The 12,309-nt window shown below is 43.4% G+C and overlaps 1 protein-coding gene across 1 annotated transcript in view; it reads left to right on the forward strand.

Moving 5' to 3' along the window:
• Positions 1-11,207, forward strand: part of LOC124112744 — a 33,544-nt gene extending 22,337 nt beyond the window's left edge. Inside the window, exons 38-56 of the mRNA XM_048399182.1 lie at positions 83-679; positions 952-1,038; positions 1,318-1,914; positions 2,187-2,273; positions 2,553-3,149; positions 3,422-3,508; positions 3,788-4,384; positions 4,657-4,743; positions 5,023-5,619; positions 5,892-5,978; positions 6,258-6,854; positions 7,127-7,213; positions 7,493-8,089; positions 8,362-8,448; positions 8,728-9,324; positions 9,597-9,683; positions 9,963-10,559; positions 10,714-10,800; positions 10,966-11,207. Of these exons, the coding sequence (XP_048255139.1) occupies positions 83-679; positions 952-1,038; positions 1,318-1,914; positions 2,187-2,273; positions 2,553-3,149; positions 3,422-3,508; positions 3,788-4,384; positions 4,657-4,743; positions 5,023-5,619; positions 5,892-5,978; positions 6,258-6,854; positions 7,127-7,213; positions 7,493-8,089; positions 8,362-8,448; positions 8,728-9,324; positions 9,597-9,683; positions 9,963-10,559; positions 10,714-10,800; positions 10,966-11,108 (6,299 nt within the window). The 3' untranslated portion in view covers positions 11,109-11,207. The remainder of the gene's footprint in view (positions 1-82; positions 680-951; positions 1,039-1,317; positions 1,915-2,186; positions 2,274-2,552; positions 3,150-3,421; positions 3,509-3,787; positions 4,385-4,656; positions 4,744-5,022; positions 5,620-5,891; positions 5,979-6,257; positions 6,855-7,126; positions 7,214-7,492; positions 8,090-8,361; positions 8,449-8,727; positions 9,325-9,596; positions 9,684-9,962; positions 10,560-10,713; positions 10,801-10,965) is intronic.
• The last annotated feature ends 1,102 nt before the right edge of the window (positions 11,208-12,309 follow it).

Raw genomic sequence — 12,309 nt, forward strand, 5'->3', positions numbered from 1 at the left:
ATACCGAATCACTCTTTCTGTAAAACGAAAGCCACCCTGCTTGCATTTTCTCTTCACATCAAATCCCCCCTTGCTTTTGCAGGTGAGATCACCTATTTTCGAGTTGGGTGCACACCACAGGAAATTGTGGACAAACATTTGGAGGACGCCAAAGCAGAAATTGAAGGCAAAACAAGCTACCCTCCATGCACACTGTACGAGTCAAATAAATCCTCCGATCTGAGAGCCGCAGCTGCTATCCTGAGTGATGGTGGCGTGGTTGGAACTCCCACAGACACCGTGTATGCCATAGGAGCCTCCTGCAAACATCCCGAGTCCATCCGAAGACTCTACACAGTCAAGGAACGTCCTGCAACAAAACCCATCTGTCTGTGTCTGTCCAATCTGGATCAGTTGAAAGCAGCCAAGCCCGACTTCAGTCCTCTCCTTTGGAACTTCATGGAAAGATGCTACCCAGGTGGTATCAGCTGTGTTGTACCCAAAGGAGAATGGATGTACAATCTTGGGGTCGGTGATGCTTACGATATCGTTGGAACAAAGGACAACATCTGCATCCGTGTTCCTGACAGTTCCGTCTTGGCCTACCTCGTGTCTGTGTCTGGTCCAATTGCCATCACATCGGGCAATCCCAGTGGAGGAGCTGACAGCATTCACCATGACATGCTTATCAATTCACTAGGTAGGTTCACGTTCTCAAATCAGGCTGCTACATGGTGCAGCATTTTATACCTTAGATGATCGCTTCAATAAAAAGCCAACTTAAATGGGAATAATGTTAACAGCATCAAAAGTCATGGTGACTCTTGAAGCACTTATCTGGCTACAATATCTTGAAAGTGCAAGGAAATAGAATTTACTGAAGTGGATATGATCCCAATGATGTTATTACTTAAGATGAGAAGCATGTGCAATTTCATATTCTTTTGATACAATACGGGATTTCTTTTGCAGGCCATAAACTTGATGGCATGATCTGTGATGGCGATTCAAGAGAGCTGAGCGCATCAACAGTTGTCAACTGTATGAACATCGACCAAGGTATGTGTGACTCATGAGAAAGACTTCTTTGCCACTCTGAATACATGAGGATGTCATTTGGAGTCCCAACCAAACTATTCGAGTGTTGTCATTATGAGTACATTTTGTCAAATTGTAGCATGTCCTGGATGTGTAATAAAGAATGGAAGCGTTTTGCCAAGATATTTCTCAGCTAAGGCAAAGTCCAGTCGTTTGTAATACCGAATCACTCTTTCTGTAAAACGAAAGCCACCCTGCTTGCATTTTCTCTTCACATCAAATCCCCCCTTGCTTTTGCAGGTGAGATCACCTATTTTCGAGTTGGGTGCACACCACAGGAAATTGTGGACAAACATTTGGAGGACGCCAAAGCAGAAATTGAAGGCAAAACAAGCTACCCTCCATGCACACTGTACGAGTCAAATAAATCCTCCGATCTGAGAGCCGCAGCTGCTATCCTGAGTGATGGTGGCGTGGTTGGAACTCCCACAGACACCGTGTATGCCATAGGAGCCTCCTGCAAACATCCCGAGTCCATCCGAAGACTCTACACAGTCAAGGAACGTCCTGCAACAAAACCCATCTGTCTGTGTCTGTCCAATCTGGATCAGTTGAAAGCAGCCAAGCCCGACTTCAGTCCTCTCCTTTGGAACTTCATGGAAAGATGCTACCCAGGTGGTATCAGCTGTGTTGTACCCAAAGGAGAATGGATGTACAATCTTGGGGTCGGTGATGCTTACGATATCGTTGGAACAAAGGACAACATCTGCATCCGTGTTCCTGACAGTTCCGTCTTGGCCTACCTCGTGTCTGTGTCTGGTCCAATTGCCATCACATCGGGCAATCCCAGTGGAGGAGCTGACAGCATTCACCATGACATGCTTATCAATTCACTAGGTAGGTTCACGTTCTCAAATCAGGCTGCTACATGGTGCAGCATTTTATACCTTAGATGATCGCTTCAATAAAAAGCCAACTTAAATGGGAATAATGTTAACAGCATCAAAAGTCATGGTGACTCTTGAAGCACTTATCTGGCTACAATATCTTGAAAGTGCAAGGAAATAGAATTTACTGAAGTGGATATGATCCCAATGATGTTATTACTTAAGATGAGAAGCATGTGCAATTTCACTTTCTTTTGATACAATACGGGATTTCTTTTGCAGGCCATAAGCTTGATGGCATGATCTGTGATGGCGATTCAAGAGAGCTGAGCGCATCAACAGTTGTCAACTGTATGAACATCGACCAAGGTATGTGTGACTCATGAGAAAGACTTCTTTGCCACTCTGAATACATGAGGATGTCATTTGGAGTCCCAACCAAACTATTCGAGTGTTGTCATTATGAGTACATTTTGTCAAATTGTAGCATGTCCTGGATGTGTAATAAAGAATGTAAGCGTTTTGCCAAGATATTTCTCAGCTAAGGCAAAGTCCAGTCGTTTGTAATACCGAATCACTCTTTCTGTAAAACGAAAGCCACCCTGCTTGCATTTTCTCTTCACATCAAATCCCCCCTTGCTTTTGCAGGTGAGATCACCTATTTTCGAGTTGGGTGCACACCACAGGAAATTGTGGACAAACATTTGGAGGACGCCAAAGCAGAAATTGAAGGCAAAACAAGCTACCCTCCATGCACACTGTACGAGTCAAATAAATCCTCCGATCTGAGAGCCGCAGCTGCTATCCTGAGTGATGGTGGCGTGGTTGGAACTCCCACAGACACCGTGTATGCCATAGGAGCCTCCTGCAAACATCCCGAGTCCATCCGAAGACTCTACACAGTCAAGGAACGTCCTGCAACAAAACCCATCTGTCTGTGTCTGTCCAATCTGGATCAGTTGAAAGCAGCCAAGCCCGACTTCAGTCCTCTCCTTTGGAACTTCATGGAAAGATGCTACCCAGGTGGTATCAGCTGTGTTGTACCCAAAGGAGAATGGATGTACAATCTTGGGGTCGGTGATGCTTACGATATCGTTGGAACAAAGGACAACATCTGCATCCGTGTTCCTGACAGTTCCGTCTTGGCCTACCTCGTGTCTGTGTCTGGTCCAATTGCCATCACATCGGGCAATCCCAGTGGAGGAGCTGACAGCATTCACCATGACATGCTTATCAATTCACTAGGTAGGTTCACGTTCTCAAATCAGGCTGCTACATGGTGCAGCATTTTATACCTTAGATGATCGCTTCAATAAAAAGCCAACTTAAATGGGAATAATGTTAACAGCATCAAAAGTCATGGTGACTCTTGAAGCACTTATCTGGCTACAATATCTTGAAAGTGCAAGGAAATAGAATTTACTGAAGTGGATATGATCCCAATGATGTTATTACTTAAGATGAGAAGCATGTGCAATTTCACTTTCTTTTGATACAATACGGGATTTCTTTTGCAGGCCATAAGCTTGATGGCATGATCTGTGATGCCGATTCAAGAGAGCTGAGCGCATCAACAGTTGTCAACTGTATGAACATCGACCAAGGTATGTGTGACTCATGAGAAAGACTTCTTTGCCACTCTGAATACATGAGGATGTCATTTGGAGTCCCAACCAAACTATTCGAGTGTTGTCATTATGAGTACATTTTGTCAAATTGTAGCATGTCCTGGATGTGTAATAAAGAATGTAAGCGTTTTGCCAAGATATTTCTCAGCTAAGGCAAAGTCCAGTCGTTTGTAATACCGAATCACTCTTTCTGTAAAACGAAAGCCACCCTGCTTGCATTTTCTCTTCACATCAAATCCCCCCTTGCTTTTGCAGGTGAGATCACCTATTTTCGAGTTGGGTGCACACCACAGGAAATTGTGGACAAACATTTGGAGGACGCCAAAGCAGAAATTGAAGGCAAAACAAGCTACCCTCCATGCACACTGTACGAGTCAAATAGATCCTCCGATCTGAGAGCCGCAGCTGCTATCCTGAGTGATGGTGGCGTGGTTGGAACTCCCACAGACACCGTGTATGCCATAGGAGCCTCCTGCAAACATCCCGAGTCCATCCGAAGACTCTACACAGTCAAGGAACGTCCTGCAACAAAACCCATCTGTCTGTGTCTGTCCAATCTGGATCAGTTGAAAGCAGCCAAGCCCGACTTCAGTCCTCTCCTTTGGAACTTCATGGAAAGATGCTACCCAGGTGGTATCAGCTGTGTTGTACCCAAAGGAGAATGGATGTACAATCTTGGGGTCGGTGATGCTTACGATATCGTTGGAACAAAGGACAACATATGCATCCGTGTTCCTGACAGTTCCGTCTTGGCCTACCTCGTGTCTGTGTCTGGTCCAATTGCCATCACATCGGGCAATCCCAGTGGAGGAGCTGACAGCATTCACCATGACATGCTTATCAATTCACTAGGTAGGTTCACGTTCTCAAATCAGGCTGCTACATGGTGCAGCATTTTATACCTTAGATGATCGCTTCAATAAAAAGCCAACTTAAATGGGAATAATGGTAACAGCATCAAAAGTCACGTCGACTCTTGAAGCACTTATCTGGCTACAATATCTTGAAAGTGCAAGGAAATAGAATTTACTGAAGTGGATATGATCCCAATGATGTTATTATTTAAGATGAGAAGCATGTGCAATTTCATATTCTTTTGATACAATACGGGATTTCTTTTGCAGGCCATAAGCTTGATGGCATGATCTGTGATGGCGATTCAAGAGAGCTGAGCGCATCAACAGTTGTCAACTGTATGAACATCGACCAAGGTATGTGTGACTCATGAGAAAGACTTCTTTGCCACTCTGAATACATGAGGATGTCATTTGGAGTCCCAACCAAACTATTCGAGTGTTGTCATTATGAGTACATTTTGTCAAATTGTAGCATGTCCTGGATGTGTAATAAAGAATGTAAGCGTTTTGCCAAGATATTTCTAAGCTGAGGCAAAGTCCAGTCGTTTGTAATACTGAATCACTCTTTCTGTAAAACGAAAGCCACCCTGCTTGCATTTTCTCTTCACATCAAATCCCCCCTTGCTTTTGCAGGTGAGATCACCTATTTTCGAGTTGGGTGCACACCACAGGAAATTGTGGACAAGCATTTGGAGGACGCCAAAGCAGAAATTGAAGGCAAAACAAGCTACCCTCCATGCACACTGTACGAGTCAAATAAATCCTCCGATCTGAGAGCCGCAGCTGCTATCCTGAGTGATGGTGGTGTGGTTGGAACTCCCACAGACACCGTGTATGCCATAGGAGCCTCCTGCAAACATCCCGAGTCCATCCGAAGACTCTACACAGTCAAGGAACGTCCTGCAACAAAACCCATCTGTCTGTGTCTGTCCAATCTGGATCAGTTGAAAGCAGCCAAGCCCGACTTCAGTCCTCTCCTTTGGAACTTCATGGAAAGATGCTACCCAGGTGGTATCAGCTGTGTTGTACCCAAAGGAGAATGGATGTACAATCTTGGGGTCGGTGATGCTTACGATATCGTTGGAACAAAGGACAACATCTGCATCCGTGTTCCTGACAGTTCCGTCTTGGCCTACCTCGTGTCTGTGTCTGGTCCAATTGCCATCACATCGGGCAATCCCAGTGGAGGAGCTGACAGCATTCACCATGACATGCTTATCAATTCACTGGGTAGGTTCACGTTCTCAAATCAGGCTGCTACATGGTGCAGCATTTTATACCTTAGATGATCGCTTCAATAAAAAGCCAACTTAAATGGGAATAATGGTAACAGCATCAAAAGTCACGGTGACTCTTGAAGCACTTATCTGGCTACAATATCTTGAAAGTGCAAGGAAATAGAATTTACTGAAGTGGATATGATCCCAATGATGTTATTACTTAAGATGAGAAGCATGTGCAATTTCACTTTCTTTTGATACAATACGGGATTTCTTTTGCAGGCCATAAGCTTGATGGCATGATCTGTGATGGCGATTCAAGAGAGCTGAGCGCATCAACAGTTGTCAACTGTATGAACATCGACCAAGGTATGTGTGACTCATGAGAAAGACTTCTTTGCCACTCTGAATACATGAGGATGTCATTTGGAGTCCCAACCAAACTATTCGAGTGTTGTCATTATGAGTACATTTTGTCAAATTGTAGCATGTCCTGGATGTGTAATAAAGAATGTAAGCGTTTTGCCAAGATATTTCTAAGCTGAGGCAAAGTCCAGTCGTTTGTAATACTGAATCACTCTTTCTGTAAAACGAAAGCCACCCTGCTTGCATTTTCTCTTCACATCAAATCCCCCCTTGCTTTTGCAGGTGAGATCACCTATTTTCGAGTTGGGTGCACACCACATGAAATTGTGGACAAACATTTGGAGGACGCCAAAGCAGAAATTGAAGGCAAAACAAGCTACCCTCCATGCACACTGTACGAGTCAAATAAATCCTCCGATCTGAGAGCCGCAGCTGCTATCCTGAGTGATGGTGGTGTGGTTGGAACTCCCACAGACACCGTGTATGCCATAGGAGCCTCCTGCAAACATCCCGAGTCCATCCGAAGACTCTACACAGTCAAGGAACGTCCTGCAACAAAACCCATCTGTCTGTGTCTGTCCAATCTGGATCAGTTGAAAGCAGCCAAGCCCGACTTCAGTCCTCTCCTTTGGAACTTCATGGAAAGATGCTACCCAGGTGGTATCAGCTGTGTTGTACCCAAAGGAGAATGGATGTACAATCTTGGGGTCGGTGATGCTTACGATATCGTTGGAACAAAGGACAACATCTGCATCCGTGTTCCTGACAGTTCCGTCTTGGCCTACCTCGTGTCTGTGTCTGGTCCAATTGCCATCACATCGGGCAATCCCAGTGGAGGAGCTGACAGCATTCACCATGACATGCTTATCAATTCACTAGGTAGGTTCACGTTCTCAAATCAGGCTGCTACATGGTGCAGCATTTTATACCTTAGATGATCGCTTCAATAAAAAGCCAACTTAAATGGGAATAATGGTAACAGCATCAAAAGTCACGGTGACTCTTGAAGCACTTATCTGGCTACAATATCTTGAAAGTGCAAGGAAATAGAATTTACTGAAGTGGATATGATCCCAATGATGTTATTACTTAAGATGAGAAGCATGTGCAATTTCACTTTCTTTTGATACAATACGGGATTTCTTTTGCAGGCCATAAGCTTGATGGCATGATCTGTGATGGCGATTCAAGAGAGCTGAGCGCATCAACAGTTGTCAACTGTATGAACATCGACCAAGGTATGTGTGACTCATGAGAAAGACTTCTTTGCCACTCTGAATACATGAGGATGTCATTTGGAGTCCCAACCAAACTATTCGAGTGTTGTCATTATGAGTACATTTTGTCAAATTGTAGCATGTCCTGGATGTGTAATAAAGAATGTAAGCGTTTTGCCAAGATATTTCTAAGCTGAGGCAAAGTCCAGTCGTTTGTAATACTGAATCACTCTTTCTGTAAAACGAAAGCCACCCTGCTTGCATTTTCTCTTCACATCAAATCCCCCCTTGCTTTTGCAGGTGAGATCACCTATTTTCGAGTTGGGTGCACACCACATGAAATTGTGGACAAGCATTTGGAGGACGCCAAAGCAGAAATTGAAGGCGAAACAAGCTACCCTCCATGCACACTGTACGAGTCAAATAAATCCTCCGATCTGAGAGCCGCAGCTGCTATTCTGAGTAATGGTGGTGTGGTTGGAACTCCCACAGACACCGTGTATGCCATAGGAGCCTCCTGCAAACATCCCGAGTCCATCCGAAGACTCTACACAGTCAAGGAACGTCCTGCAACAAAACCCATCTGTCTGTGTCTGTCCAATCTGGATCAGTTGAAAGCAGCCAAGCCCGACTTCAGTCCTCTCCTTTGGAACTTCATGGAAAGATGCTACCCAGGTGGTATCAGCTGTGTTGTACCCAAAGGAGAATGGATGTACAATCTTGGGGTCGGTGATGCTTACGATATCGTTGGAACAAAGGACAACATCTGCATCCGTGTTCCTGACAGTTCCGTCTTGGCCTACCTCGTGTCTGTGTCTGGTCCAATTGCCATCACATCGGGCAATCCCAGTGGAGGAGCTGACAGCATTCACCATGACATGCTTATCAATTCACTGGGTAGGTTCACGTTCTCAAATCAGGCTACTACATGGTGCAGCATTCTACACCTTAGATGATCGCTTCAATAAAAAGCCAACTTAAATGGGAATAATGTTAACAGCATCAAAAGTCACGGTGACTCTTGAAGCACTTATCTGGCTACAATATCTTGAAAGCGCAAGGTAATAGAATTGACTGAAGTGGATATGATCCCAATGATGTTATTACTTTAGATGAGAAGCATGTGCAATTTCACTTTCTTTTGATACAATACGGGATTTCTTTTGCAGGCCATAAGCTTGATGGCATGATCTGTGATGGCGATTCAAGAGAGCTGAGCGCATCAACAGTTGTCAACTGTATGAACATCGACCAAGGTATGTGTGACTCATGAGAAAGACTTCTTTGCCACTCTGAATACATGAGGATGTCATTTGGAGTCCCAACCAAACTATTCGAGTGTTGTCATTATGAGTACATTTTGTCAAATTGTAGCATGTCCTGGATGTGTAATAAAGAATGTAAGCGTTTTGCCAAGATATTTTTCAGCTGAGGCAAAGTCCAGTCGTTTGTAATACTGAATCACTCTTTCTGTAAAACGAAAGCAACCCTGCTTGCATTTTCTCTTCACATCAAATCCCCCCTTGCTTTTGCAGGTGAGATCACCTATTTTCGAGTTGGGTGCACACCACATGAAATTGTGGACAAGCATTTGGAGGACGCCAAAGCAGAAATTGAAGGCAAAACAAGCTACCCTCCATGCACACTGTACGAGTCAAATAAATCCTCCGATCTGAGAGCCGCCGCTGCTATTCTGAGTAATGGTGGTGTGGTTGGAACTCCCACAGACACCGTGTATGCCATAGGAGCCTCCTGCAAACATCCCGAGTCCATCCGAAGACTCTACACAGTCAAGGAACGTCCTGCAACAAAACCCATCTGTCTGTGTCTGTCCAATCTGGATCAGTTGAAAGCAGCCAAGCCCGACTTCAGTCCTCTCCTTTGGAACTTCATGGAAAGATGCTACCCAGGTGGTATCAGCTGTGTTGTACCCAAAGGAGAATGGATGTACAATCTTGGGGTCGGTGATGCTTACGATATCGTTGGAACAAAGGACAACATCTGCATCCGTGTTCCTGACAGTTCCGTCTTGGCCTACCTCGTGTCTGTGTCTGGTCCAATTGCCATCACATCGGGCAATCCCAGTGGAGGAGCTGACAGCATTCACCATGACATGCTTATCAATTCACTGGGTAGGTTCACGTTCTCAAATCAGGCTACTACATGGTGCAGCATTCTACACCTTAGATGATCGCTTCAATAAAAAGCCAACTTAAATGGGAATAATGGTAACAGCATCAAAAGTCACGGTGACTCTTGAAGCACTTATCTGGCTACAATATCTTGAAAGTGCAAGGAAATAGAATTTACTGAAGTGGATATGATCCCAATGATGTTATTACTTAAGATGAGAAGCATGTGCAATTTCATATTCTTTTGATACAATACGGGATTTCTTTTGCAGGCCATAAGCTTGATGGCATGATCTGTGATGGCGATTCAAGAGAGCTGAGCGCATCAACAGTTGTCAACTGTATGAACATCGACCAAGGTATGTGTGACTCATGAGAAAGACTTCTTTGCCACTCTGAATACATGAGGATATCATTTGGAGTCCCAACCAAACTATTCGAGTGTTGTCATTATGAGTACATTTTGTCAAATTGTAGCATGTCCTGGATGTGTAATAAAGAATGTAAGCGTTTTGCCAAGATATTTCTCAGCTAAGGCAAAGTCCAGTCGTTTGTAATACTGAATCACTCTTTCTGTAAAACGAAAGCCACCCTGCTTGCATTTTCTCTTCACATCAAATCCCCCCTTGCTTTTGCAGGTGAGATCACCTATTTTCGAGTTGGGTGTACACCACATGAAATTGTGGACAAGCATTTGGAGGACGCCAAAGCAGAAATTGAAGGCAAAACAAGCTACCCTCCATGCACACTGTACGAGTCAAATAAATCCTCCGATCTGAGAGCCGCCGCTGCTATTCTGAGTAATGGTGGTGTGGTTGGAACTCCCACAGACACCGTGTATGCCATAGGAGCCTCCTGCAAACATCCCGAGTCCATCCGAAGACTCTACACAGTCAAGGAACGTCCTGCAACAAAACCCATCTGTCTGTGTCTGTCCAGCCTGGATCAGTTGAAAGCAGCCAAGCCCAACTTCAGTCCTCTCCTTTGGAACTTCATGGAAAGATGCTACCCAGGTGGTATCAGCTGTGTTGTACCCAAAGGAGAATGGATGTACAATCTTGGGGTCGGTGATGCCTACGATATCGTTGGAACAAAGGACAACATCTGCATCCGCATTCCTGACAGTTCCGTCTTGGCCTACCTCGTGTCTGTGTCTGGTCCAATTGCCATCACATCGGGCAATCCCAGTGGAGGAGCTGACAGCACTCACCACGACATGCTTATCAACTCCCTTGGTTCGTCACAGTTGTGTCTTTTTGCAATTGCTGTTGATTTGTGTGTGTTGCATCATTTGTAATGGATCACCTGGTGTTATTTCTATTTAAAACATTTTGTAAACAAAATATCCACTTCAGATTCAAGATGTTAATACTGCTTGTCTTTCTGCAGGTCATAAACTTGATGCTGTCCTTTGTGATGGGGAATCGGATGAAAAATCAGCATCTACAGTAGTTAACTGTATGAACATCGACCAAGGTAATGGATCTTTGTGTATGTAAAATATGTAAGAATAAATATATAATCCCTTTTGTGATTTAGAATCTTACTTTTATAGTCCTTTAGAACTTGCATATCTATTCTTCCTGCATTTATTAACGTTTTTCCTCAAAACTCTAGACTTTCTATTCTTTTTATTCACAGGTGACATCAGTTTCTTCCGGGTAGGATGTACCCCGCGCAATGTCGTCCACCGGCATCTGAGAGACGCAAAGGCTGATATTTTCGGAAAGAAATATGTCTTAGAGAAAATGGTCCCTTTGTTTATGATGCAAGGAGGGGCATAGCATCTAACACATAAAGGGGAGATGCGTGTCTCTGTGCGTATGCGTGTGAGTGTGCGTGTGCGTGTGAGTGTGTGCGTCTGTGTCTGTGTGTCTGTTTCCTTGTGGTCACTGGGTGTCCTTCACAACAGATTAAAAACAAGTTTCATTTGAGACCTTAGCAGCCTACGTCACTGGACTGAAGGAACTTTATTAGTCGTTAAATTTCGAAATTGAAGAAGATTTTCATGTGTTATGGGGTTAAATTAGCTGAATGTTAATCGCAATAACGCCAGGGAGGAAACACAGTTATGGGCACTAGTATATGTTTCATTAATGGATATACTTGACCTCATAAATGTTCTGAAGGATATCAGGTGATCGCTTTAGAAGTTCGGGTATGGATTTTGTACTCAACTCATTGATTTTATACTTCATTTGTTTCTGTTATTTTGTTCTTTTTCATAACTGGTTCATGGTTGACATGTGATGTGTTGTTATCGAGTTAATGCACTGAAAATCAGGAAAAATAGAAATACACTGATACATCGAATCGGTATATCACTTTAATTACAAACCGTCGACACCGAACATAAAGTAATAGTCACAGTCTTATAAAAGCATTCGTTCATTGACTAAAAGTAGTGTATTGTTTTTCATTTTTAATTAAAATTGCCTTCTCATGCTGGGACGTTTTTATGTGAATGATGAAAATGTGTACCTTCTAGTGATTTACTTCATTGTTATTCACATGTAATGTATATTTGTTTATCAACATTGTGTTAGAAGTTATAGAACTTTTTCATTGGTCTAATTCATTTATTTTCTCTCTTTAATATTCAACATATTAATTCGGCATCCGGTATGCATTGATTTATTCGTGTTCATTGTCTTGTACCTATCGTCCTTAGTGTGCATAACCACTTCATTCCGTGTAACACAGATGCACCACGTAGCAATCTGGTTCATGTATATATCATCGATCGCTACATTAGAGGTTGCTATAGCAGTGAATACCTGCCATAATGTCTTGTACATAAAGAATTACAGTATTATTGTTCATCTTTTGTTTCTTGCATATGATGTATTGAATTTGAATAAAGGTATTGTACATAATAACAGTTCTGCAACTTGTCCAGTTACTCCTATATACCATTTTATAAAAGCGATAAACCCCTTTCCATGGCCATAATGAGTCCATTGTAGGATTCCGACTGTATCACGA

The sequence above is a fragment of the Haliotis rufescens genome, unplaced genomic scaffold, assembly GCF_023055435.1.
Source record: "Haliotis rufescens isolate VD_foot unplaced genomic scaffold, xgHalRufe1.0.p SCAF_2, whole genome shotgun sequence".
Taxonomy (NCBI): Eukaryota; Metazoa; Mollusca; class Gastropoda; order Lepetellida; family Haliotidae; genus Haliotis; species Haliotis rufescens.